Raw genomic sequence first — 27976 nt, forward strand, 5'->3', positions numbered from 1 at the left:
AGCAAAATTACAGTGTAAGTTAGAAACACTAAAGTGCTTGATATATAAGGGTCCAGAATAATTTATAGTTTAAGACTAGTAAATTTTGTATTAGGAGGATCTTCTCAAAATATATTCAGAATTAAACCTGTCCAAAATATATTTTATATGCTTCAAATTTATTCAAAAAAATTTATAGCTAAGAGAGATATAATTAATAAGACAATATTAACAAAGGAAAATGTTGGAAAAGAGATAAATATAATTCAATTTTAGAATGAAGTAGCTTCCATCTGGATGCTCACAGCAGGACCCTGTATCAATCAGTTGGTTAGAAATACTTGGATTTAGAAGTTTGCTTCCTTTTGTTAAGACAAGGCTCACATGCCAAAAAAAAGGCTTTTATCTTGGTTCAGCATGTTTTGTGAATCCAATCACTGTAGTTTGCTAATTATGGTTTATGGTTTAGTGCAGGGGTTCCTAAACCTTTTGCCATCACACCTCCCTTTAGTTGTAATTTTAATGTACACACCTCTAAAAATCAAAACACCAAAATGAACTCAAATGAAATGAAAACGGTAAAATGAAACTTTGGAAATGTGGATTTATTATAACAATGTAACTAAAGGGTTCTTCACACATCCCCATAGTCTGTTTTCACCTCTCCAAGGGAAGTACACCTCACAATTTCGGAAAATCTGGTTTAGTGTAATGAGTAAACCCAGGTACTGGCACTCATTCCACAATTGTGCCCAAAATAAGCTATGTCTTAGTAAAGTCTATGGGGTTGGATGCCCCTGAGGGTTCATAAACAACATGCCAGCGGTCCCATTTTTAAAAGAAAAATGACCAGCTTGCCCAGGCAAAGGGGGAGCCCTGTCCAAATTGTCTCTGGGCTTTGCTCCTCATTTGGCCTGCACAAGCAGGCAGCAGGCAGTTGCCATCCCATCAAGTTTGGGAACCCCAATGATATATAGATTAAGAATAATTAATTTTATGTAGGGTATATGTGTGCAAATTAATTTTGCATTTTAGAAAACTGCATTACCAAAGTTTGAGAACCCTTGCATTAGCACAATGTGTGCAGAACACCAGCTCAGCTCAAAAAGGAAGATTTGCTCTCACATTATTTTCACTCATTTCAGTAAATAAATATTTACTGAGAGTAAATGTTTATTATCAGAATGGAAAACATGCATACAATATGTAATACTAGATCCTAACATATTGTTGTCTTTTTTTATATGAGATCCTTTTAAATGTACAAATCAAGCCAAGAGCTTATTTAATCCACATCTTTGTTTTCCACAGGAGCCATCGAGATGCAAATATTATATAAGCAGGGCATAAATTTAATAAATAAGGGGGGAAAAAGCAGGGTATGAGGCAATAGTCTTTCCTCCTCAGTTCCCATTTCCTGGGTATAGTAAACAGTAAAATAATTAGCAGTTATTCATATGGCAGGAATTGGTCTAATGCCACTGAAAAGCCATTCAAACTGGCAATTGCTAATAAAAGTTTAATTATGACTTGTTACATTTTTACCCCTTTCATTTTGTTCGTCTTGACTCTCCAATCACTTACTGAATTGGTAATGTTATAACAGGGGGAAACAGTTCCCTCTTTCCAGTTTCTGTAAGCCACACATACTCTAAAATTCCACCACCCACATTCCCTTAGTTTCCCTAATGCCATAAGGCCTAGGAGTTCCTGGTCCAGCTCTCTGTCCGACCGATTGCCCTTTCTTACGTACTTCCCAGCTCTACAATAACTTTTATATGGGCAGCACCTAACTGACGTTAGCTACTTTAAAAAAAATGAAGCAGGGTGAGGTAGTACTTGGATGAGAAAAAAAATCTCAGGGCTGCAGGCTAAACTGGGAAGTAGGGGGGAAAAAACACCTGGAAAGAAAGAAATGGCAAACTATTCCTGTACTGTTGCCATGAAAACTATATGGACTTCTCCACACAGTCACCAGAAATCTAGCTTGAGAATTCTTCACAGCATTCCAAATATGGCCATTTATATAAAAGCAGTTTTACAGTATTACAGTTCTATTTTTTTATAGCTTTACCAATAATTCCTAACAAAAAAAATTGCCTTTTTCACAGCAATTGGGCACCGGGTCTATAATTTCATGGAAGCCATACTAAGATTACACTGTGGTATATTGGATAAGATGTTGGACTGGGTAATCCCAGGTTCTAGTCCACCCTCAGACATGAAAGCTCTCTGGGTGACTTTGGGCCAGCCCCTCTCATCACAATCTACCTCACAAGGTGGTGGTTGTTCTGGGGAAAAAGATAGGGGGAAGGTTATACTCCACCTTGAGTTCCTAAATGAAAGGCAGGATCGGAATCTAATAAATAAATATGAATAAGATCCTTTTCTTGTTCAGTCACAAGCTCAGACATTACTATAATTTTTTTCAAAATGTGTCACACTCAGTATCATTTGCCATTTTTTATCTCAAAGGAGAAATCTATCTGAAACTCTTGTCTTTTTTAACCACTAGAAATAAATTGATATCTGCAAACCCAGATATATCACTAATTCCAGTTCATGGAAAATAAAAGTTTAAAAATACCAGTTCCAATAGACATCCACAGGGACTCCCCTATTTGCCACTGTAAAAACTGACCATTAACTACTGTTCTTTACATTTAACCAGTTTTCAGTCCATAATCAGGCCTCTCCATTTAAAGGTAGTCCTTGACTTATAACCATTTGTTAAGTAACTGTTCAAAGTTACAACAGCGCTGAAAAAAGTGACTTACGACTGGTCCTCCCGCTTACGATTGCTGCATTGTCCCCAAGGTCATGTGACCAAAATTCAGACACTTGGTAACCGGCATGTATTTAGGATGGTTGCAGTGTCCCAGGGTCACATGATTTCCATTTACAACCTTTCCAGCTGGCTTCTGACAAGCAAAATCAATGGGGTAGGCTAGATTCACTTAACGACCACATGATTCACTTAATGAACACAGCAAAAAAGATTGTAAAATTGGGTGCAGTTGCCTGATGCCTCACTTAACAACCGCATTGTTTAACACGAATTTTCCAGTCCCTATTATGGTCGTAAGTCGAGGACTACCTGTATTCTCCTTTGACCATGAAAACCTAAATACCTTTTGGCCAGTAACTCACTCTCACCTAACAGGACTGTTGCTTTGGGGAGAAAATGAGGGGGAGGCACACACACCTTTTAATTCTCAGAAGAAAGACAGGATATAAATACAACAAATAAATAAGTCCAAGAATTCTATCTAGAAGACTAACCTCCTCTTTCCTATAATATTCTTGCTGCAAAGCCTAGAGAAGTGTTTGCTAACATTCTTAGAGAATCAAAAGTCGTGTAAAACTTAAAATATGTAAAGCTTAAAAGCAAACAAATTATTTATCAGGCTTAACAAATAGTATCTCTCAAACTAGGATGAAGATGATTATATAATAAAGATATTTAATATAATCTTAAGTATATCTATTAAATCTCAGTGTTTTCCAAACTGAATTTCTCCAAAATAGGTGTAAGCACTGAAGCTCCTGGCTTCTTCTAACTCAGCTGCAATATGATGGCATGGGAAGAGCAGTTAAGGTGGATACAGCATGAGTCTGAAGGAGTTGAAAAATTAAATTAGCAGGAAGAGAGAGGAATATACAGTCATGTGAAAAAGTAAGTACATGCCACTGACATTTTTTACTTTTTCAACATATTTCAACATACAGATACTTAATCTTTGTTTCAACAATATTGATAGATAAAGGGGATATAATATAACAAATATATGCACCATTCACATTTTGTAGTCCATTGTGTGATTTAAATGAACATAAATGCAAATTTTGCATGTGGAAAAAGTACATTCCTACATTTATCACTACCTCAAATACCTAAAACTAGAATCAGATACACCAGATCAGGTGCAAATTGTTAGAACATTGTTAGAGAAGATCTGGGAGGAACCTGTATTATTGAAACCTCAGATATTTAGTTTGATTTGCTTTAAAGCGTGGTATAATTGTGCCTGGTTTGAAAGAGCTCTCTGAGGCCCCCAGATAGGTTATAGATGCCTATGAGCCTAGTTAAGGGATTTAAAAAGACTGCTAAACAATTGGACATCAATCATTCCACTGTCCAGAAGATCATCTACAAGTGGAGAAGATTTCAAACAACTGCCAACTTGCCCAGGCCAGGCTGTCCCAGCAAGCTCAGCCCGAGAGCAGAACACAAGATGCTGAAAGAAGCCTCTAAAAACCCCAGAATTTCATCACGTGACCTACAGGAAGCTCTTGCCACTATTGATGTCAAAGTGCATGAGCTTACCATTAGAAAGAAGCAGCACAAATTAGATCTATGTGGGAAGTGTGCCAGGAGGAAACCTTTGCTGTCTGGAAAGAACACCAGGGCAAGACTAAAGTTCGGTCATGAACACCAAGGCAAAGACCAAGACTTCTGGAACAATGTGCTCTGGACAGACAAAGCAAAGTTAGAGTCATTTGGCCATAGTTGACATGCTTGGTGAAAACCAAAGACAGCATTTCACCAGAAGAACCTGATACCAACTATAAAGCAAGATAGTAGTTGGGGGCTGCATGGCATCAGGGCAGCTCACCATCACAGAACCCACTATGAATTCTTCATTGTACCAGAGGGTGCTTGAGGATAATGTAAGACCATCTATCTGAAGACTGAAGCTCAATTGAAAGTGGATCTTGCAACATGATAATGACCCTCAACATTCCAGTAAATTCACTAAGGAATGGTTGGAAAAAAAAAGAAATGGAGGATTCTGGAATGGCCAAGTCAAAGCCTGGATCTAAATCCCATTGAGATGCTATGGGATGATTTGAAGGGCCGTGCAGACAAGAAATCCTTCAAACACTGCACAGCTGAAAAAATTCTCCACGGAGAGGGAAAAAATTCCTCCTAGTCAATGTCAGAGATTGTAGACAGTTATAAGAACCCCCTACTTGAGATTGTTTTTTTATATATAATTTTTATTAAAGAAATTATTGAAAGAATAAAAATACAATTTTTGAAAGAGAAAAATAAGGAAAAGAAAGTAATGTAAGTTTTAAAAAGTGCAAAGAAAGAAATAGGAGAAAGAGAAAGAGAAAGAGAAAGAGAAAGAGAAAGAGAAAGAGAAAGAAAAGAAAAAAGGAAAGGAAAGGAAAAAGTTATAAAGAAGTGGCTTCCCTCTTTATATATATTATAACTTCCCTCTCTCTCTAAGGTTACAATATAATTTCCTTCTTTCCATAGTCTACTCTTTCTAATAATCAAACCCATAAATCATGAGTTCATTTTTTTCTTTTTTCAGCAAAAAGCCCACCTAGTTGAGGTTGTTTCTGCCAAAGGGGGCAATACCAAGTATTAGAGCCAAGAGTGTACTTACTTTTTCCACAAAAGGAAATGGCATATCTCTTAATTTTTTGTTGAATAAATGATTGCAAAGTCAATTTTTCATAAGGTTTTTTTTTTGTTCAATTACATCACCTTTATCTTTATATATTCTTTGAACAAAGATAAAATATTGATACATCTACATACCTTAAAAAAAAGAAAACAACTTTATATGGGGTATATTTACTTTTTCTCATGACTGTAACTAAGTACATTAATGGAGTGCAACATTACATGGAGCAAAATACTAAAAAGGCTGAACTAGAATAAGATTTCACAAACCAGTATCACTCACTTCTAAATAATAATAAAACCATCCACCAACTGAAATAAAATGTCCCACAGAGTTTTTCAGAAAAAGTTAAGAATTTTTAGTTTTCTGGTAAGGAACAACAGATCTAAAGAATCAAAGCAATTACCCTGATTAACTGAACTAACTGACATGCAGTCCAGCAGCCAAGCCTCTAAAGCTCAGGGTATAGAAAGCTGGACTGTAAATGTTATAAGAAAGCAAAGAAAGCATGCCCTCGTCCTTAACATGTGCTCAGCAAGGAAACAAACAGTCCACAATACTCAAAATAATAAATCCACATCACCAGTAGACCTCCTCGAGGACCTGCTCACCTCTTCCACCCAACCTGTTGCAGAGGTACATGCGAAAGGTCTAGGAATTAATCCCCAAGTAAAATAATTGCATAGCAGTTAACGAGAAAGGTTTGTCTTTTTGATCCTGGAGAGCCACTGCCAGTCAGAGTAATAAAACTAGAGTAGGTGAAGAATATGATCTAGTATAAGGCAGCTTGCTTTATTTATTTATTTACATTTATATGCCACCCATCTCCCCCAGAGAGTGACTCTGGGAGGCTCACAATTAAAATAAAACCCGGAAACAGTTAAAAACATAAATATCCACATTAATTTAGTTAAAAAGTCTAACTATATAAAAAGACCATATACATAAAAAGACTAAAAACATTCAAGATGATTGGGGGGGGTAGAATCAATTACCCCATGAGCCAATTCCAATGGTGCAAGCCCCCATCCAGCCCCCAGGCCATCTGGCATAGCCAAGATTTCACATTCTTCCTGAAGGCTATGAGAGTAGGGGCACACTGCACCTCAGGTGGTAAGTTGTTCCACAGAGCGGGTCCACAGCAGAAAAGGCCCTCTTCCTAGACCACACCTTCTGCCGGACCGAGTGGGGCAGGCTGAGATAATGGGGGTGAGACAGCTCCTCAGATAACCTGGTCCTGTGCCATGAAGGGCTTTAAAGGTAATAACCAACACCTTAAATTGGACCCAGAAGCCAACTGGCAACCAATGCAGCTCACGTAACAGAGGTGCTTTATGGGCCCCACAGGGGCATTCAGAACTGTCTGCGCCGCTGTATTTTGCACCAGCTGTAGCTTCCAGATACTCTTCAAGGGTAGCCCCATGTAGTGCATTGCAGTAATCCAACCAGGAACCGACCAGGGCATGAGTGACTGGAGAGCCTCCCAATCCAGGAAGAGGTGTAACTGACGCACAACACGAAGTTGCGCAAAGGTCCTCCTAGCCACAAATGCCACCTGCTCTTTGAGCAGGAGTCGTGAGTTTAGGAGGACCCCCAGATTATGCACCGGGTACTTCTGGGGTTGTGCAACCCCGTCAAGGACCAAAGATGATAAACTCCTAGATCTTGAGGCTTCCTGTACCCACAGACACTCCGTCTTACCAGGGTTCAATTGAAGCCTGTTGTCTCCCATCCAGGCCCCTACAACCTCCAGGCACCGCGAAAGGGTAGCCACAGCATCACTTAGGTCACCAGAAATGTAGATATATATATATATATTATATATACCTCATATATATATATACCCCCATATACCTCATCCCATGGTGCCAGATCTTCTCACCCAAAGGCTTCATATAGATATTAAATAGGAGCGGCGAGAGCACTGAACCCTGAGGCACCCCACAAAGTAGGGGCTGTGGACTGGATCTCTCACTCCCTATCAACACCGACTGGGTTCGGCCTTGGAGAAAGGAGCTGAACCAGCACAGAACTGTGTCACCCAGCCAGCTCCTGCAGCCAACCCAAAAGGATACCATGGTCGATGGTATTGAAAGCCATGATGAATGCACTACCCCCATCCCCCTCTCGCCAGAGATCATCTAAAAGTGTGACCAATGCTGAAACCTGACCGATATGGGTCCAGATAATCCATTTCCTCCAGGATCCTCTGAAGCTGTCACGCAACCACCTTTTCCACCACCCTTCCTAAAAAGGGAAGGTGGGAAACTGGACAAAAATTGTCCAGAAGGTGGGATCTAGTGATGGTTTCCTGCAGAGGGGGTGGACCAGGGCCTCCTTAAAAGGGTTCGGGAACATCCCCTCCTGCAAGGATGAACTGACCACCGCCAGTACCCATCCTAATGCTTTAACCAACCAGGAGGGGCAAGGATCTAAAATACAGGTAGCCATGCTAACAGCCCCGAGGACCCTTTCCAACTTTATTCTAATTTCCCCCTTGGGGAGAGAAACCTACTTTCCTCTTTTCCACTGGAGGTTTCCTCAGTCTGGGGCCCTCAAGATGAGTGGTGCTGTATTTCCCATCATCTTCAGATGCGTTGGCTCGTAATGACATCCAGTATGTCTGCATGGCAATCTACAGACTCCATCACTCACTTTGGCGGGTTACCTTCTTTTATTATGAATCCCTTTGACTTCCCTTTCAGGTGGGATTATCTTTCTTCTGTGCTATCAGCTGAGACACTGGGGCACTGCCAGCCTGGACTGGACCCAAGGGATCACCAGCAGAACTCAAATAAGTTTAGGAGGGAAAGCATTCGCTTATACTCATACTTTTGTTCTGTTCAGTTTGACAGCAGGCAGAAAGCACAACAGATTTAGTCAGCTTCTGCCTCTTCCAATGCCCAGAGCAAAATGAGAGACTCCCAGTTATCTGGCATACACAGGATTTGGTGGTGAGGAAGGATTACTCATGGCCACAAATTATGGCCAGCTACTGTGCCAAGTAAAAATTCATAAACCCCTGATGACTACATTTATAAAAACCGTTCCTTGAAGCGTTAAGTAATAGCTCAGGAGAAGGCGTAATGCATGCATGTCACTAAAGCAACATTTAAATTATGCTTACGATGGACAGGAAAGGCAAAACACACAGGGTGTTTATTCTTCTCCAACCCAAAAACAACATTCATCACAGTGATTGGTGTATTCGTTTTTCCAAATATAGAAAAAATAAAAATTACTCTTAAACTTCAAACAACTAACATGAACTTTAGTAACTTACTTGTATGGCCTTTTTAATCTTCAAAGCTCTCTATCAACATTAAGTAATTAACCCTTGCAGCACCAGCAGTTTGTGATGTGTTATTCCCATTTTACTAATGGAGAAATAGAAAACAGAGATTAAATTATTTGTCCAATAAAGGCAAACAGTAATTAAGATGCAAAGAGATTAAAAACCTTCTTAGAAAAGTCTTCAGACTGTCCTGTACTTATATACCAAGAGAAGACACTGCTTCTCTAACCAGAGAAATCTTAAAACCTACTCTCCCTACACACTTTACTCACAAGTCGTTGCCTCACCCCATATCCCTCATACACCTAAGCCTGTAACAAACCTCAGTCATTGCAATAACTCTATTTCCCTTCCCTGTTTACTCCACTTTCCTTGCACCTCCGTTTCTACTGTGCCAAATTTTAAAGTCGGTTCTTCAGAATATATTTTTATATTTAGTAAAATGGCACAGATATTGATAAGTAATACTTACATAAACTGAAGTCTACAATTGAGAAAGCGATTAAAAACTACGTACTTTGTTACTATTCCCCCCGCCAGGCCACGAGCAGGTGAAACAAACGGGTTCGGGCGAGCGGCGGCCCCAAGACAGGCGAACTCTGCCTAATTCTTCGACTCCAGCAGATCTCCCGCTCCCCCCTCAAGAGGATGGCGCGATCGCGCGACCCCTCCCCGCCTGCCGAGGGGAAGCGACCAGCTCCCCGAGTTCAAGGCTCATTGTGTGCACCGCCACCTCCGGCGCTGCGCCACGGGTAAACAAAGGCCGGCTCCCCGGGTTCCCAACCGGTCCGCCCACGGCCCGGGGGAGAAGAGCCCTCCCCCGGGCTCGGCAAGGCAACCCTCCGGGGCTTCGGGCGAGTCCTGGCGGGCCCCGCCGCGGGCCCGTCCGGCGGAGACTCCCTGCGCGCGGGTGACCTTGGACCCGCCGCTTCCCCCGCGTCCCGCCGGCCCGGTTGCTAGGCGCCCGCCGGACCCGCACCGGGCGCGGCGGAGGCGGCGCGCGCCCGCCCGGCCCGGCCCGGCCCGGCCCGGCGGCGCCCGCCGCGCAGGAGCAACAGGAGTGCCCTCGGCGGGGAGCTCGGCCTAGGCCGGCGGGTCGCGTGGGGCGGGCGCAGGCCCTGCGCGGGCGCTCCCGGGGCACGGGCGCGCTCCCCAGGCACGGGCGCGCTCCCCGGGCCCGCCGCCGCCGCCTCCCGCGCTGTTCGCGGCGGTTACCTGTGAGGCGCTGAGGGAAAGGTGGGGCAGGACGGCGCCTCCCCGCCGCCGGAGCCCGGCCCCGCGGCGGCAGGGCAGCCCAGGCCCGGCAGGCCTCCCCCGCCGCGCGGGTCGCACAAAGCGCCGCCGCCGCCGCCGCCGCCGGGGGCTCGGTCGCGCTCAGCAGCCCCGGCAGCGGCCGGTCGCCATTTCCCGCCTACCGACCTGCTGCACCGCGCGGAAGGACCCGGATGCTGGCGGGGGAGGGAAGGCGCGAGCCCGGCGGCCTGCCCGACGCCGCCACTGCGCACGCGCGCGCGCGGGGCGGGGCGTCCTGGCGGGAGAGGCGCTCCGCACATGCTCGCGGCCGTCCTTCTCCCGGCCGGCCGGCCGTCTTCGGGAGGGGCTGCGCGGGGGCTGCCGGAGGAGCCTTCGGCGCCCGGGTTGGCACGGCTGCGAGGCGCCTTCTCCGCGAGCACGGAGAGCCGCCGGTCGGGCTTTAAAAGCAGCAGCGAAACTCGCGAACGCCTGAGAGCCGGGAAGAACGCCCCTCCCTTCCCCTGCCTCGCGCGCAGGAGAGGCCCGGGGCCCGCTGGAATGGAGCGGGCGGGCCCGGTGGCTTTGCGCGGGCAAGGGGCTCGGTCTCGGTCTCGGCAGAGCTTCGCGGGACGTCTCCCTCCGGCTGGCCGAGGCCCCCGTCGGCGACAGGCTCGCACCGGAGGCGGCAGCGGGATCCTGGGCTGCCCGCAGCGGCGCCAGATGCTCCAGCCGGCCCGCGCCGGGCGCGGCCGAGCGGCTCCGCTGCACCAGGCGTGCCCGCAGACTGGCAGAGGGGCCGGACCTGCGCCAGAGTCCCACGGGCAGCAGCGGTGGCTGCACGTTGACCTAGAGCCGGAGTGACCGGCGGGGCTCGGCGGGGTCGGTCTTGGGGCCGGCCCTCAACGCTTTGAACGACTAGAACGGTGCGGTGCCTTTCAAAGGTGGGGCATCTGGCCCACACCCGGTGTGGGGCTGGAAGACTGGGCTGAGAGGACCAAAACGTCCTTTAGCAGGGAGAAATGCAAGGTATTATATTTAGAGAGAGAAAATGTAGCGCGCGTGTAGGTGACTGGGCTGCATTAGAAGCAGGGTTGTGTCAAAGATGTGGGAAATCCTAATTTCCTTCCACTTCACATTGCCAGCACCGTGCCTGGAATAGATTCTGGGCACCATATTTCCAGAAGGACATTGGTAAGTGTGATCAGGTTCAGAAGAGGGTGACAGATGATGCAGGCAGCTGACCTACCTAAGGAACTTGGAATGTAAAAGAAAACCGAAGCGAGAGATGGCACCAGTGTTCAGATGCATAAAGGGGCATAGATGGTCAAGAACTATTTTCCACTGCTACAGAATCTAAGGCCAGAAACAACAGGTGCAAGTTGCAACAGTCTAGATTTCACTTAAATGTAAAGAAAAACATATTGATGGTAACATCTGTACAACAGTGGAACAGTCCACCCATAGAGGTTTGTAAGTTTTTCATCTGTGGAGGTTTCCGTGAGGCAGGTACAGCTGCTCTTAGGGTCCCCTCCAACTCCATGATGCCAAGGAAGGAGAGCCAGGGCATTGTGGTAGTTAAAGTGTGGGACTAAGAGCAGGGAGATGCAGCACAGAAAATTCCTGGGTGACATCGTGCCAGTCACTCTCTGCTTAATTTACCTCACAGGGCTATTGTTTTGGGGAAAATTAAGTCTTGTGTTTACATATAAACACACATCAAATACCTTAAAAATTAGCAACGTGCAATTTTTGCCCCAGAAGGCTAGTTAAAACTACAGTACTAGTCATTTTCTTATTTGTGAAATAATGTATATATCTTGATGTTTTTATAATGATCCTCAGCTAAGTTTTTTCCTACTGCCACCTGAAAGCTGTTTAAACTACATGAAAAAGTCATATCCCTTGAGTCCAGTTCTGGTCCTGGTGACTTCAGAGATGTGTCTGTGAGGTTTCTTGGCAACAGTATAGATGGGCCTTGCATTTGCCATCTGTGATGTTGTTCAAGGAGCACAGCCTAGCCTTGGGATCTCCTGATAGCCTTCCATCCAAGTACAAACCAGGCAGACTGTTCCTGAGCTTTCTTGGGATTGGCCAAGGTTGGTCACGTGCTGCCATCTAGCTGGGTGGATTATGGTCTTTGCCACATAGAGAATGGAAGCCCATTGCAAAATACTACATGCGCCCTGGGGATACAGGTAGTCCCCGGGTTAAGAACACCCGGTTTATAGATGACCCATAGTTAAGAACAGAGCCTACTGTAGCAAAATTTGAGTTAAATACGCAATGGTTCGAGTTCATTACCCAATACTAGTTATACAGTATTATACAATACTACTGTTCTGGCTTACATACAAATTTGACCGCGGGAACAGAACTCGTTCTTAAACTGGGGATTACCTGCATATGATGTAATGTGCCTCAACCAAGTAACTTAAGACAAAACATTCCTTATGTTGCACAGCTTCAATTCAGGCACAGTGCCCCCAAAATAACAATGGTGTAAAATGAGTGGTCATTTCTTATGGCTCACAGTGGAAGTAATGGATTTGGAATGCTTGGATCTGGACACAGGGGCATCCCCCAAACTCTTTTGTCTCAGAGGGAGGAACCAGCCAAGGTGGGGCCTAGAACAGGATCTACAGGATGCGCTCAATGCAGAGTAGAAAGGACCGCAAAGATAGAGACGGAAGCTATATTAGGCTTTTATTAGACCCTATTAAATGTTCAATTTCAACAACAGATTCTTAACAAAATTACACCTAGCTTGGGAAATAAATGCTTTGTCAGTTCATCAATTGCAACATGAAGACAGATGGAAGGGAGAAGAATGAGACGGGACTGCCTGTAAAGCAGATTCAGCCTTATATTTCTGTGTAAATCCAGCAGTTTTTTACAGCTTAGAAAGAAAGGTTGCAGGAAAGACAATTCCCCTTGAGGGACCCTGCTTTTGTTATGGCTCAAAAGGATCCCAGACATAGATTTCTATTTTAATTGTCAGAAATGAGTACTTTTTTAACATAATTCAATGTAATGCAGTGATCACAAATGAATTTTTTTGATCAAAAATGAACTTTAACCTGAGCACAGAAATACAGGTGATCCTCACTTAATGACCACTCATTCAGCGACCAAATTTACAATGATGCTAAACCAGTAGTACTAACAGCCAGTCCTTGTACTTACGATGGCCGCAGCATCCCTGAAGTCGTGTGATCTCAATCTGGGCACTCAGCAACTGGCTTTCAGTTACAACTTCGCAGCATCCCGTGGTCACGCAATCACCATTTGTGACCTTCACTGCTGGCTTCTGACAAGCAAAGTCAACAGGGAAGCTGGCAGGAGGTCACAAATGGCGACCATGTGACATCGGACTTAACGATGGCAACCAGAAATGCTGGAACTGCTGCATTAAGCAACACATTCATGTGACTGTGCTTCATGACTGCACTGCTTAGCGACGGAAATTCCAGTCCCAATTACTGTTGTTAAGTGAGGACTACCTGTAGTAAAAGATAATCAACCTTGACATATAGTACTTAAACATTTTATTCACAGTAGCCCTTGCTGCTAAAATTGTCTGGGTTAATAGCCTGTCACTGTCAGAGAGGGCATAACCACTGCTGTAAACCTCAGAAAGTGTTCAATCAACCTGGCCCCTGCCCTCCACCAGAAAACAAAAGATGTCTTACACTGAACACACACATCCACACGCATGACTGTGGACCCTCCCCATTTTCATGCAGAATCCCTCCAGCGGTACTTGTGTTAAAAAGAAACAGCATCACCCAGAAGCTGGACATAATGGATTCAGACAGGAATGAATTTAAAAACGTCCAAGATTGCAGTTTTGAGCAAGTTTCAATAAATTAATCTATTATTGCATACAATCAAAGCCCACTGCTGTGAAGGAAAAAAGTGGGTTAACAGAATATTTATAGCTTCTGTGTGCTAGAAATACTGTTTGTAGATTTTGATTTAAAGCCTGATAAAAATATAATATAAAATGAGAATACTGTTGCAAAACGTTTGCTATGGGTAACATTAGTCATTCTCCTAGAGCTAACTTCCAGTGTCGTTTTGCTGCCACACAGACCTTGCTGAGTTGTATTAAACAAAGTTCCTCCATAAACACATTTAATGTATTTTCAGTCTATTTTTTCAAAATGAAACGTTACATAAAACACAGGTCACAAGACAAAACAAGTTGCTCGCATGAATTAAATTCACTGCTACTTCAGTGTTCCATCAAGGTACTTTTTTCTGCAATGAAGTCATCATTACTATATATGAGATACAAACTGTACACGTTCACTTTATTTCAGAAACATGTAAAATTATTTTGCAATGTTAATTATTAACGCAAAGGTTACAGTAAAGAACAGTCTTGCAGCCCAGTCTGGTAACTCTAACCCCTCCTCAGCGTGCAGGACGAGCCATCTCTTTTTTGTTTGCAGTGGGCCGGAACCCGCCATGCACTCATCACCGCATTTTACCTTTTGCTTCCACGGTCTCACTTTAAACAGCGCGCTGTACGTAGTCTTCTCAGTCGTTTGCAGCAACTGCTGAAAACTTGCAGGATTTCTCAGATGCAAGTAATTTGGGCTTTAAAGTACATCGTTAAAGCGTGGTTTCCCATAGTCTACAAGATCCATTTGGAGATCCCTCTCCTCGTCATCTGCAGGGGAATGAGGAAAACCAACCTTTAGCTCTCATGGAGCCGACATGGGGAGGGAAAGAGGGGAGACGTTGCTGAACGCTTAGCTGTGAGGGGCTGTGCTGTTCTTTTCGCACCCTGACTGGGGTTGGGGAGGCAGCTGGCCAGTAACACTGTGATATCAACACGGGGTGGGTGCAGCCCCCTATCTTGGTTTGAGAGTTAAATGCATGATGCACCTATTTTGCCCATTAGACCTCTCCAAAGCAGAAAAGTGGGCCGGTTGTTTCTGGATTTTTCTTCTTTCCAACCTAACAAAATGGTGGAAATAAATTGTGTATAGGGTGCTGAGACTCTCAGTTTATCTGACTCTGAAAACGGAACAGAACAGGGAGAAGCTGGTCAAGAAAGATCCAGTCTGAAACTGGACCAGATCCATCCAGGGGCTGCAGAAACAAAGATCAAGACAAGTTCCACCCGTGACTCCTATGCAATGTGGCCAGCTCCTCCATTCTAAGTGCCCCAGTCCCAAGACCCACAGCCGAGGGATCATGAGATGCTCCCTGCCTTGTCTTAAGGGTGGGGGGCTGGGCTTGCTTTATGCTCAGTAAAGCTGAGTGACCCCACTTCACCTTACATGCTTCTTCCCAAATGGGTCGTTTTCAGACCCATCTGCTCTGGCAGCTGTAAGGGCACATGCCATCTGCTGATTACTCACCCCTGATTTAGCCAGACATTCCAGAAAACTGAATTTCAGCAGCCTCGTGTTTTATAACCCCACCTTTTCCTTCATCATTTAATGTATCCCTTCTCATCCTATTAGAGAGATCCTTTTTAAATCTATGAACACTTCTGAAACACTTTCCTCCCTCTGCCCTCTAGGTTAAGTGACAATTCTTTGGCCCCAGAGGGGTTTTCTGCAGCAAAAGCACTGTGTGACACCTTGGAGACTAATCAAATTATCCTTGCTTAAGCTTTTAAAGATCACATCATTTCTGCTACAATGGGCTCAAAATCCCAGCTAGTTTCTCCAAAGCAGAGGAAGTTCAGCTGTATACTCCAGTTTAAGATTCAGCTGCCAGATCCATGCAAATGACAGGTTTCACCAGAAGCACAAAATCCATCAATGGAAGACTGTTATTTGCAAGCAGAATAGACAGACAGTAAACTATAGAGACACTTGCATTCTAAGCAGAGTTTGGAGGAGCAGGTTTTAATGCAAATACCTGTATCACCAAAAACTGGGTAGGGAGGAAGACACCCAAAAAAATATGTTTACATAAAGATGTCTAATGATGCCAAGATTGTATTCACAGCTGCTGTCCAGTGCAGCAGCTTTGACAGCCTTATGTGATTCTGAGAATGTGATTTAATTTCCCAGAATACTATTATGACATAGCTATAGCCTCCATTTGCTGTAAGGGGGCAACGGGAAGCCAGAGCAGTGGTGCTCCAGAGGTGGTACAATTACCACAGAAAGGTGGGACACAGTTTTGCTTTAGGAGGAGGAGGAGGAGGAGGAGGAAGCAATTTTATTTTTCAACTGTCTATAATTAGGCACAGTATACGATACCAACAATATGGAGCAATAATCCACTACATTCCAATTTAAGACCATGGCTTAAAATGTACAACCTCAGTGAACTGAATGGCCCATAACACTTAAAACAAGATTCAGTAATGATATTGGAATAACAAGAAGAATTGTGCATGAAGAGTTAACACTTTCAAAGGCCCCTAAAAGAGAAGTGGTTTTAGTGCTTTTTAAGATTTTGATAAATCAGAATCCCAGGCTTAATTCAGGGGGCTGGCAGATAGGAAAAAGTTCTCGATGACCATGGCACTCTTCTTGTATGAGGAGGTACCAGTCAACCCTGGCTGGTCCACTGAGCTAGGTGCACACGAACTACGAGCAGATTTTCCCAATCATACACAGCCAGTGCAAGGACTGGTGATAGAAAAAGACAGGGGTACTTTGGGAGAGGTCCAGCGCCGCATGAACTGCACTCTCCTAGACCTGTACCAGGACAGAGAGGGGAACTGGATAACCTGGCCAGCTGCAGGAACCCAGCTGCCATGAGCCAATCAGGGCAGGATTCAATTGGTTTGCATCCTGGTGGTGAGGAGAGTAAATCCATTCAGAGAAAATCACTGCAGCTTAAGATAACAAGGTCTGGTCTTTATTTACCAACCCCAGATATGTGGAACAACAGGTAACAAAGGCTATCTGTATCATTTCTATGAGCAAGGAAGAATAGGGTGCTCAACATGATTTTGAAAATCCACCTTGTTAGACCTTAGCAGCAAGGAGAGGAAATGTAGCACGTCGATACTAATTGGGTTTTCTCCAAGTCTGCCCCTTAACACACACAGCCTAACTTCCAGTTACTTGGAAAAGCAGTTTCAAGACAAATGGCTTCAAGTTTGGAAATATTCCACCACCAAAACTGCTACAAAAACAGGTACAGTCAAATCTCAGGTGCCAAGTCACTAACTACTAGTGTCCTACTAGCTAAATAATGGAACTCTACACAAATTCAATGTGCTTTTCATATGATGAAGTTAAGTGAATGGGATGGAGACAAGGCCCAAGCTCACCTTGGACGTCTTCTTCACCACCATCACCATCCTCTTCCTCATTGTAGGCCAGCTCAGCCTGCTTGTCTGCCTCATACTCACCCACGTTCCCATCATCCCCATTATAATCCGCCAGTTTAGATCCATGTTGAGGATCAACAGGGGACTCGTTCTCATCAAAGAACCGGCCTGTGAAGTAGGCAAAGGATCAGTCAGGAGCAAAGAGAAAGGGGCAGAGGGAAGCAGGGAGTGGCATGAAGCAAGGAGAAGAGTATCTGAGGATAGGCTTCAAGGTCACTCATCCTGGTAGTTTAATGAATTGTGGAAAATGAACATGCAGCAACTCCAGTGCCAGAAACCTCAGAAAGGTGAATATTGCTTATATAGAACTCCACAGAAAAAAAATCACAAGGTTTAAAATATGAGTCAAGAGTAGACTTTTTGCTTCATGTTACAAGATCCTTACTTCTGTTGTGAGGGAAAGAACTATAGCCTTTTTGACTAAATAAATTGAAAGACATGTCAGAAATCTCATATGTTCTACAAATCCCACTGTTTGTCATAGAATGATTTTTTTTTAAAGGTTCAATTTGCTATGTTCTCCATGTAGAGATCTTAAATGCTTGCTTTGAATGCAGGCAAGTAACCAATTTATATTGGCTGAATACTTTTTAAGCATACCTTGACTTCCATTTATCAGACTTGATGAAAAATTCTGGTTGCTTGGGCAAAATTTATAATAATTAACATACTCTGGCCTACAGAAAATTCCCAATACTTCAGAAAAGTACCAATTGTGAAAACTAATTTCACAATGAAAATACATTAATCTGAAGAAAATTACATAACTCTTGTACACTGCAAGAATGGCAAGATCCAGCGTCACGTTAAGTGGATGAATTGAAGCCCAGTGCAATGTGCTAGTTCTCAGAGGGTAAAAGACTGCAAGAGGAGGCTTGGTGATGCTTAAGAAATAAACTTGCAAATCCTTCCATATTTCCTCAGAAGCATCCTTTACAAACTCAGCATTTAAACACTGCTAAGATTTGAGTCCCATACCTCTCTTGCATACTTGCAGAAACATTCAGGCACATATATGCTATGCTAACTTGCGAGCAAAAGTTTCATAAATTTTGTAAGAAATGTACGTGGTAAATAAATGTAAACATAATTACTTCTAAGAGCTATCACACTCCAACTGCTTTGTGAAACCTGAAGAGCTGCAATTAAAAATAACAGCAGCAAAGAATTCCTAGCTTCGTAAGTTCTCAGTTCTTTAAAGGAACAAATACTAGCTTAACATTGCAGACAAGGCAGGCTCTGAGTAGTGCTCATTCTTGGAGCCAAGAGTATCTTGAGAGCTCTTTACAAGCTTTAGAAGTCCTACTTGTTGACAGAAGCTTGAATCTGCCTGGCCCGCTAGAGCCCAGGAAATACAGTTGTGCCACAGGTTGTGTTCTCAGGATCAATTAGCTCCCCACAGGAGAGGGCTGGTTTCACAAAGTTTCAGAAGGCCAAGTAGGATTCAGGTCTATTCATGGGGATCCTAGAATGCAGGATTGATGATGTCTTGTAAACAAAAGCTACTTCTGCAGAATACCTAACTACAATATCAATATAGGAGGGGGAAAAAAAACGAGAAAATATTTCTGTCTGGAGCAGTGAATCTGAACACGCCATTTCCATACTTTTCGTTCCATGGCCCAAGCGTGAATGCAATTAACAGTGCCTTTATCAGGCTATTGTATGACTTTGCATTTGTACTTGTGTTGCTATTTCTGGAATTTGCTTTTGCTTTTATAATACTGTAGTATTCAACTGTTGATTCCTCAATTGGTAGCCACAGTGAAAATGCAAGGAGAGGCAGAATACAAAAGTTTAAAAGTAAAGATGTTTTAAGAAGACTTCATTGCCCCTTTAGACTCTACCATTCTATGTCCTAAAGCTACAGCAAGATATTTATGAACACTCAAGCTACTTTTTAAATGAAGGGAAAGAATTCTTCCATACCATGAGAGCATAACTCAAGACACTTACTATTTCTGAGAGGTGTATTGAAGTCTTAATGATATAAGCAATTTAATAATCAGATATTCCTAACTTGAGCAAAAGAAACACAATATGGTTTGAATTAGTGTATGTACGTATCAATTTGATCATTCAAAACCATCAGTGTATTAGATAATGTTAAGCAGTATAAAACAGGATCCAGGAGTTTAGATTAAGAAATAGCCTTGACTTGGAGGTTGCAGGTTTAGAAGAAATAAATTATGTTGATTATAGATTATAGATTATTATTATTATTACATTATAGTAAAATGGCATTTTAAGCTTTCAAAGGTAGTATGCTACAGAAAGTAACAAGCAGCTTAAGAAAAGATTTCAGAGGATTATTAACAATGCATTTCATTACATTTTGAAAAGGAAAAATAATAGAATCATAGAATTGGGAGGTATCGCAGAGATCATCTAGTCTGACCCTTTAAAGCATTTCAATCAGATGACTTATCCAGAAGATCTCCTGGGAAGGAGAACTCATCATTTCATCAGGCAGCCTATTTTACCATCAGGAAAAGCAATTTTCTGAAACTGAAGAAAAAAATCTGGTCCTGTCACATATGGTCTTTTTTCCTCTAACAAGTCTTCAGCCCTAGTACAGATCTCGGGCAGCCTCTTTAAAAAGACTGGTTGAAGCTCATAGCAAAGTTAACCTCTTTTTCCACCCACCAACTATGCTAAATATATTATTATTTACAGGTCATATTTTACAATAAGCTTCTTGAGATTGTCATGTTTGTGAACAAATATCACAGCTATAGTAACACATTTTTAGCATGAACATAAATAGCTGTGGTCTGTAATACAAGTCTGTACCATTAAAAATACTGTAGCGAGCGATAAGTAGGTAGGTAGGTATTCCCATTTATCAACAAAAAAACTTTCCTAGCAAGTCTTCCAATAGCTACAAGATGGTGATACAGAGGATGGAGTGCATGTATTCTCTAATGCCCTGAAAGGACAGAGCCAGCAGCCTGAAGATGCAGGGAGTGGACTCAGGTTAGCAATTGTGGGAATGTGTTGAGAGCAGCAGCTGTCAGCCAGCGGAACAGGCTGCTTCGTGGACTGGCGAGTTCCCCTCCACTGGAGGTCTTCCAAGGCTGGATGATCCTCTGTCCAAAACACCTCAGAGGACCCTCCACCATGCAAGTGGTTGGACCATGTGATCTCTGAGACACCTTTCAATTCTATGACTCTATAATTCTGATAAATCCAGTGAGATAATCTAATGCAAAATGGAATGTGACTGCTTGCTTTTTATCCTACAACCCAGACAGTTTAGCCCTAATAAAATTAAACAGAACTTCAAATTAGGAAAGAAATAGAATTTTTAAAGTCAGATATGCTTCAAATGTATCAGAAATAACCTTAATTCAAAATGTTACTCCGTGTGCAGATCTAATCCTGAATAAGGTTTAGTTATTACATTCTCTTTTATGCTCATTTATAAATTGCCATGTTGGTTTTGCTTTTCAGCATGTAACTGTGTGATTATTTTGGTTTAACATTATGATATTCTAATGTGATCAGAAGAGTTAACTATTATTAATCTTCTTGTTGCTGGAAACATCAGCCACCTATATTTTGCTACTAGTCCACCAGCTAAATCAAGTTTTCCACTCCCAGAAACCCTACCCTGTACCACTTTCTGCAAAGATCTGCTATTGCTCCATGGATGTACAATGTTTGCAATGGTGAGTTTGTGAATCTTTAGAACTACCCATAATCTTGCACTACTCTGACCTACAACATGATCAGAGCTTCATCTAAGCTCTGTTAATAAAGAATCAGAATATAATAGTAGGAAGAGATCTAGAGATCATCTAATCCAACGCTGCTCAGTGCAGGAATCCACTTCTACAGCATCCCCAACAGAGAGTCATTCAGCCTCTATTTAAATGCCTCCAGAGGCAGCCTCTTCCATTGCTGAACAGCATTAATCATTAAAGGAATAGGTTTCTCATCTCAAACTAAAATCTTCCTTGGACCTATTGTTTCTTCCCCAGTCTTCCGGAACAGCTCTGAACAAGTCTGTTTTCTACATGACACCCCTTCAAGATACTTCAAGACGCAAATCATGTCTCCCTACAGTCTTCTCCAGGCTAAATGTACCCAACATCCTCAATCATTCCTTGTAAGTTTTTCCCTCCCAAGTTCCCTTTTCATCTTTGCTGCTCAGCTCTTGGTATGTTCCCATTTGTCAATGTCCTTCCTTAAATGCAGTGCCCAGAACTGGATACAGTATTCTAGACAACTATCTTACCAACACAGAATCAACAATCACTTCTCCTGATCTTGGCGCTATACTTTTGCCAATGCAGCCTAATACTGCACTTGCTTTTCTTGCAGCTGAGTCACATAGCTAGTTCATGTTCAGCTTGTGACCCATCAAAACCACCAGGTATTTTTTGGCATGGATTCCTGCCCCATATGGCCTTCTCCATTTTACGCATGCTGTTTTTCTCCTACCCAAAAGTTAGATTCTGAATTTGTCCCCATTGAAAAATATCGCTGATTTTGACACGCCGCTCCAGACCATGATTCTCCAACTGCCACCCCTCATGGCCGGGATAAGGTTCTTTCCTTGAAGTTCTCCAAACGCAACGTTTCTCAATGCCAATGCAATTATTACCTTTTTTTCTCATTTACCCACAGAACACTGTTCCAATGGCCTGCCAGATCCTCCAAGTGCCCAACTCGAGATGGGTAGCAATGTGTTTTCTGGAGACTGGTGGTTTTCTCCTTGGTATCCTCCCATGCATGCCACTCTTATTCAGTGCTTTTCTTATGGTACATGATGCCATCTACATGGACATCAGGCAGCGTAAAAGCGGTCTGCAGATCCTTTGCATTATCCTGGGGCACTCTGAGACTCCTCAGAGCATTCTATACCTTCCTCTTGGAGCGTTTTTGTTGGACAGCCACTCCCGGGAAGAGTTTAAACGGTGTTACGTTTTCTCCATCTGTATACTCTCGTCCTGACTGTAGAAGGATGGAGGCCAAACTGGTTAGTAGCCCTTTCCAGCTTCATGAGCACTGACAACTTTTTTCTGGGATCTGTCTTGACTGGGGTGCCACTAACCTCCACAAATCTACATCATGAACACAAGAGTTTGAAGATGGCAACCAACACGTGAGGTGGAGGCTTGTTTGTTTTGTTTTGTTTTGTTTATAGGGCAGGGACTCTTGAACTCACACGGTCATCTCATAGATGTGAACATCTGATTCAAGTTGTTCACAGTGACAGTGACATTGACAGTTGACAGTGAATGTCAGCTCTGTGTGTTCCATAAGGACATAAAACGCTACAGAGGACACTTTCTTGGTTTAATCAGAGTCTCTTCATCTCTTGATAGAACTTGACAGAACAGACAGGAAGTTCTGATCACACTGTAAGTCACAGCACTGTAGGATTATGAATTCACAAACCTCACACCCTTGTCAGGAACAATGAGCTTCCCTAGAATGGGATGGGAACTGCCAAAAGGCAGCTTCTGAGATGGATTTATAGTGCAGCAATTAATGGCTAAGATATTTAAAAACAAAGACATCTGAATGCAAACATACTTAAAACATTCAGCTCGCAGATATTCCAAAGGCAGCGTTTCTCACGTTTCAAAGTTATTAGCAGGTTTTTTAATGAATTTGATATAACACATGCAATTATGATCACTGATAATGGTCTGACTCACTTTGCTTCATTCTCTGAAAGTCGCTGACTCTGTCCTTGGAAGCCTGTTTCACAAGCTCTTTTTCAGTTTTCTGAATGTCCAATGCGTGAACAGGAATTGCATGCTGCAGGTAGTTTGGTGGTACCTGGTTTACCATATCGACATTACCCTCATTTACACCTGTAGCAGACAAAAACATATAACCAGAGTTCAAGAACATAGAAAAAACTGTATAAAGCTCATTATGAAGGGCAAATCAATAAGACCCTCACCCAGTACAGATGATCTCACCTGGAGCCAGATTTGGAGAACGGGTTTTTTCTGTGAGAAGATTTCCACCAGGCTGATGCTGATTTTGAGAAGTTGAAAAAAGTGGCTTCTTCAATGCTAAAAACACAAATCCACACCATGACTCACATCTGTAAATACTAAGCGAACATACTATAAAGCAGTTATTTAGCACTTGGTTCAAAGAGGAAGAACGAATAACTCTGCTCAAGACCAAAGTTTGCAACAGAAGACAGACTGTTACAGATCCAGCTATTGCTCTGAGAAAATTTAGATGTTCACCATAAGCCTCCCTAGTTATAATAATCATAATTCTGGCTCTTGGGGGAATCAGAGAATCACCGTTCTCTAACCTAATAGCCCTGAAGAGTTTGCTAATACAGCATCTACCAGCATTAATAGCCAGTGAAGAATAATGTGCAATTCCAGATTTGTAGAAAAACACTGTATTTATTAACAAAAAGTATATACTGCTCCAATCTTGGGACCAGGCAGTGTGCAGAAGTGCTCTCTCAACACAACAATCTCCCACAATTCTTAAGGATCAAAAAAGTAACCAAAAAAACTCTTCTTCTCACTACAACCCATTTAAAGAGGAAAGTCTTAAGAGACTTTTAAGAGACCAGTGTCAGGACTTCTGCAAAGACGTGTCTTATTATAGGCGTGTCTCCTATTTCTCATCAGATTGGGACATCAAGCTGTTAGCGGCAACTATCAATGCCATCTGAAAAACAAAACAACTGAGAACCCAGAAATGATGCTGCAAGCATATTTTACTGGATGTGTAAGCAAAACATCACCATTTTTATCAGAGTGATTTTTAACTATCCTGGGCTCCATTTGTCAATTGAAATATCTGTCTGGAGTGAGCAGAAGTGCAGGAGACATTAGTGCAACATCAGATCTGAGATACTAACCAGTGAGTGTATCTTCACCTTTGGCAGGGTCATTCTCCTCTATTCCAGGCATGCCTGCATCGTCCCCGGGTTTAATCTTTTCTGTCAAAACAAGATATTTTTCCCCTTGCTGCACTGTCCATTGAAACTCTAAGACTATGTGTGTTCAAACTGTTACAGGGATAGGAGAAATGGTGATGGAGGAAAGTTACCTCACCTCCCACACTGCCTTGCTGCAAAGCCAAGCTATACCCCCAAATCTCTGCTGACTGAACTGTGCCCTGGCTGAGCACCTTGACAAGCAAGTATTTGCCGTTCTCCCCTGAGTGTCAGAGGGACCCTAATGCCTTACCACAGTTGCCCTAGACAGACCTTTGCCATCTGATATATTGTTGGTTGATGGTGCTTCATTCTTAATTTCATTCAGTTTTTGAGTTGCCTTCAGTATTTTTGGACTCTCACTCAATCCTCTCTCAATGTCTTTGGTGAACTGGCTCCTGCGTGTAGTCTGCTGTGAAAATATTCCTTAAGGATTAAAAGCTAAACTTACAAAGAAACACATTAATTTATCTTCCAGTTAATCCAATGCTTCATATTTCATTGTTAGGATTATCAACATATAGAAATCATACTGCTTCGTCTGCACCTTTACCTCCCCTACTTCCCACAGCCCAAATGCCAAAAAATAAAAACTCTACCCTGATACGGCAACTAGTATTGCCAAGTCTGCTCCTTACTATCCCCATCTTATAACCATGCCGGGAGGAGCAAGACAGCAGAATCCTGGGTTCATCTCAATGCAGACCAGAGAGCACGGTGTACCTTCTGGTCCTGTATAACTTGGTCCTCCAATTTTTTCATATCTTCTTCATGTTGTATTCTTAGTTCCTTGATCTGTTGCCCACACTGAAAACTAGAACAAAGAGGAAAAACAGAATGTAGAACTGAGATTGACCCAGATTTTCTGTATTATTTATGAACTGCTAGGTAAAGTTCCTTTCCATATAAGACACTGAATGAAAATATGAAATTAGGCCTCTAACTTTCTTGAGGAACTCCTTCACAAAAATCTTGATGAGTCATGAACCAAGCAGGGTAGCACACAATTTTTCACTCCCATCCTATTGCAGCAATCTCTGTAAATACCAGTATACTGACCACTTTATACTGTCTATTGGCTTTGGACAACTGCAATATACTTGCGTTTAGATTTGATTTCTACAACCAAGCAAAGCAAACCCTGTTCCATTCTTCTCTTCCTTAATACCTATAAGGCTGTATTGATCCATCAAGCATCAAGGCTGAGACCAAACATCTTCTTAACCTGTTTTATATACAGCCACAAAAGAATATTAATGTTAAAATAAGGCCCAACATTGATCCTAAAGCTCATAAGCAAATGAGCTGACCTGGTAGCAATAAAATGTCTTATAACTAGATTATTTTATTCACATTTAATCTCTCACCTTTCGTATTCCAGTCTTTTAAGAAGTTGTGTATTGTTTTTCTTGTATTCATGAAGATAGTCCTCTTGTCGTAGGAATTCTTGACGCAATTCTGCAAGTTGTTCTAAGTGAAAGTGTAAACATTTGAACAATTTTTAAAAATGCTCCATACTTTAAACTTAACCTTGTTTTCTGCTGGATAATTTTCCATTATAGTAATAAAAATGTAAATATTTACTGAATTAAAATAATACCTAAAATACACCTTTCTGGATCCTTAGCCTATAGCTATGCTGTTACAGAATAGAGGAGGCTGTTGCTTTTATATTTGAGGCCCATTAAAATAGTCCAGGAGATAATGGATTTTTTTCAGAGATGCTGCCTGCCCATTTTTAATATTTCATATTCTAGTAAATTTAGAATATTTATCTAGCTGAAAATTTTAAAGAGAACTTACAGTAGTCCACAAAAAGTAGCTGTATTCCAAAATTTCAAGACAGCACAAGGTTGCCTATTTGGTATTAGATTTTACTGCTATATGTTATTCAGCTATAAAATAACATTTATACCAGGAACATTTACCCTTTAAGCGATGTATGTCTGCCATTTGGTAAGATATGTTGCTCTGAAGTTTGATCTGAAAAGGAAAAATAAGTAGTAAAGTTATACAGATAATCTTCCTGTTATGAGAATAAAATTATCTAGAATGACTGATTCTGAAGATCAAAATGACCCTGATCACCTCTGACCAGGGGCACACAACCTTTTCTGGTCTGCAGCCTCACTACCATACCATCTTCTGGCAGCTGAGAGCCTCAGGGATGGGGTGAGAGCATAAGATGTCATCAGAGGGGCAAGATTATCAGATCCCTTTTTCTCTCTTTGGTTTAAAAAGTATTTCACTTGATGTCTTAGAAAACACATGCTGCTAGTTTTTTATAGCTTGCCTCCAAATTGCTTAAGGAAGGAGGCAGGTTTTTTAAGCTGATCGGTGCAACTACCAGCTCATACCATGTGCCCGAAAAGTAATTTACAGAAGGCAATTTGCTTTCCCCGCAGATGCCTGCTTCTCATACCTACAGCTGAAGGATGGACTGAAATCCCATTGCCCACCCATGTTTTAGAATAACGAAAGTATATGGAAGCATACCTTTAACACTATGTTACACAGGCAAACCTACTCTATAGCAGAAGACTGTGACTTGGTTTTAGTTAAACCCAAAGCTGCAGGAGGTTAGAATCTGAATGATTTTGTACCACAGAAGAGACCACACCTGAAGGAATCTCCCTGTCCTTCATGGAAGGCGGTCAATATTCAATACTCAAGTCTCTGGCGCACAGCCTCTCTTTAACTTTCCTTCCCTCTTCACATACGGCATTAGTAAGAACTGCACTCCCTCAAAACCAGACAGACAACTGCTTTTGACCAAAGCTGCAGCGGTGCCTGAGCACCATGGGTTGAGCCCCACGCAAGGCGCCTGGCCGCCTCCACGCCCGCACCTTGCCATCCTCGCACTTCCTAATCTGGCCGTCCTTGGCCTGGAGCTGGCTGTTCAGGTGGCTGCGGTCCGCCTCCTTCTGCTCCAGGTACTTCTTGTGCGACTCCACCTGGAGCAGGAGCTCCGAGTTCCTCTTCTCCAGGCGCCCGCGAGCCACGTCGCTGCGCTTGGCCTGCCCCTGCAGCTCCGCCACCTCCTCCTGCAGGACGGTCTGGCGGGACGACGAGCTCCAGTAGTTGAAGGCGAGGACCGCGATGACCAGCAGCAGCGCCGCAAAGAGGAAGGAAGGCAGACGGCCGCCCCGCCGGTTGCTGCCGAACCCCACCATGGGGAGGCTGGACGGGGGGCCTCCGCTTTCTTCGGCACCTGGCGGGCGGAAGGGCAGCGGAGTCAGCGAGGCCCGCCCGCTCAGCTCGGCAGCGCTTCACGCTCGGGACCGCGGGGGCGCTCCGGCGAAACGCCGACCGGGGACGGGCTCGCTCGCTCGCTCGCAGCGCCGCCTCAGCGCGTGTCGAAGGGGCCGCGGGGCGGAAGGCAGCAGGGCGGGCAGGGCCGCTCTCGCGGGGAGTCCCTCAAGGGCGAACCCGGCGCTGCCGGTCCGCAGCGCTCCACGGGCGGAGCTCCGGCGAGGCTGCCTCCGAGGGCCCCCGGCCCCGACGCCGGCCGCCGCTCCCGCCCCGCAAGAGCCAGGCCGGGCCGCTGGGTCTCAGCGGAGGGCCCGAGGCCGGCGGCCGCCGGAGGGAGGGAGCGAGCGAGAAGCCCCGCGGGGCGGCCCACGGCGCCCGCCCGCCTGCCCGCCTGCCCGCCTGCCCACCTCCGCCTCCGCCGCGCTCCGCCACTTCCGCGTCGCCCCCGTCCGTCCCACAGCCCCGCCTCTCGCGAGAAGAGCAGGGCCGCGCGCCGCTGCCGCGAGGTTTGCGAGGGGCGCGACCCCGCTCCGCCCCGCGGCTGCGCCAGGGGC

General features: G+C 43.7%; 2 protein-coding genes across 5 annotated transcripts in view; both read right to left on the reverse strand.

Annotated features, from left to right (window-relative positions):
* CTDSPL2 (CTD small phosphatase like 2) overlaps positions 1-10179 on the reverse strand; it is a 47753-nt gene extending 37574 nt beyond the window's left edge. Inside the window, exons 1-2 of one of the 2 annotated variants that reach the window (XM_088139269.1) lie at positions 9910-10178; positions 8683-8776 (exon numbers count right to left, since the gene is read on the reverse strand). The gene's annotated coding sequence lies outside the window, so the exon portion shown is untranslated. Of the gene's footprint in view, positions 1-8682; positions 8777-9909 lie in introns of both variants that reach the window. The other variant, XM_088139270.1, reaches the window with a different exon arrangement.
* Positions 10180-12617: 2438 nt separating this feature from the next.
* GOLM2 (golgi membrane protein 2) lies at positions 12618-27941 on the reverse strand. Of its 3 annotated transcripts, XM_088139271.1 has the most exons (11): positions 27830-27941; positions 27017-27381; positions 26099-26153; positions 25538-25640; positions 24894-24984; positions 24444-24582; positions 24093-24173; positions 23179-23274; positions 22909-23067; positions 17180-17347; positions 12618-14602 (listed from the first exon to the last, which is right to left on the reverse strand). In XM_088139271.1, the coding sequence occupies exons 2-11, from the start codon at positions 27341-27343 to the stop codon at positions 14532-14534; spliced, it is 1290 nt and encodes a 429-aa protein (XP_087995397.1). In that variant the 5' UTR covers positions 27344-27381; positions 27830-27941; the 3' UTR covers positions 12618-14531. The 3 variants fall into 3 exon arrangements, with proteins under 3 accessions (XP_087995397.1, XP_007436438.1, XP_007436441.1); XM_007436376.2 differs by lacking the exon at positions 27830-27941 and having other exon boundaries at positions 24444-24579; positions 27017-27823; XM_007436379.2 differs by lacking the exons at positions 17180-17347; positions 27830-27941 and having other exon boundaries at positions 27017-27823.
* Between the last annotated feature and the right edge of the window lie 35 nt (positions 27942-27976).

Source organism: Python bivittatus, unplaced genomic scaffold (assembly GCF_059951505.1).
Source record: "Python bivittatus isolate LINGU-HERP-01145 unplaced genomic scaffold, Pbiv_v1 ctg000210_np1212, whole genome shotgun sequence".
In the NCBI taxonomy this organism is placed as follows: domain Eukaryota; kingdom Metazoa; phylum Chordata; class Lepidosauria; order Squamata; family Pythonidae; genus Python; species Python bivittatus.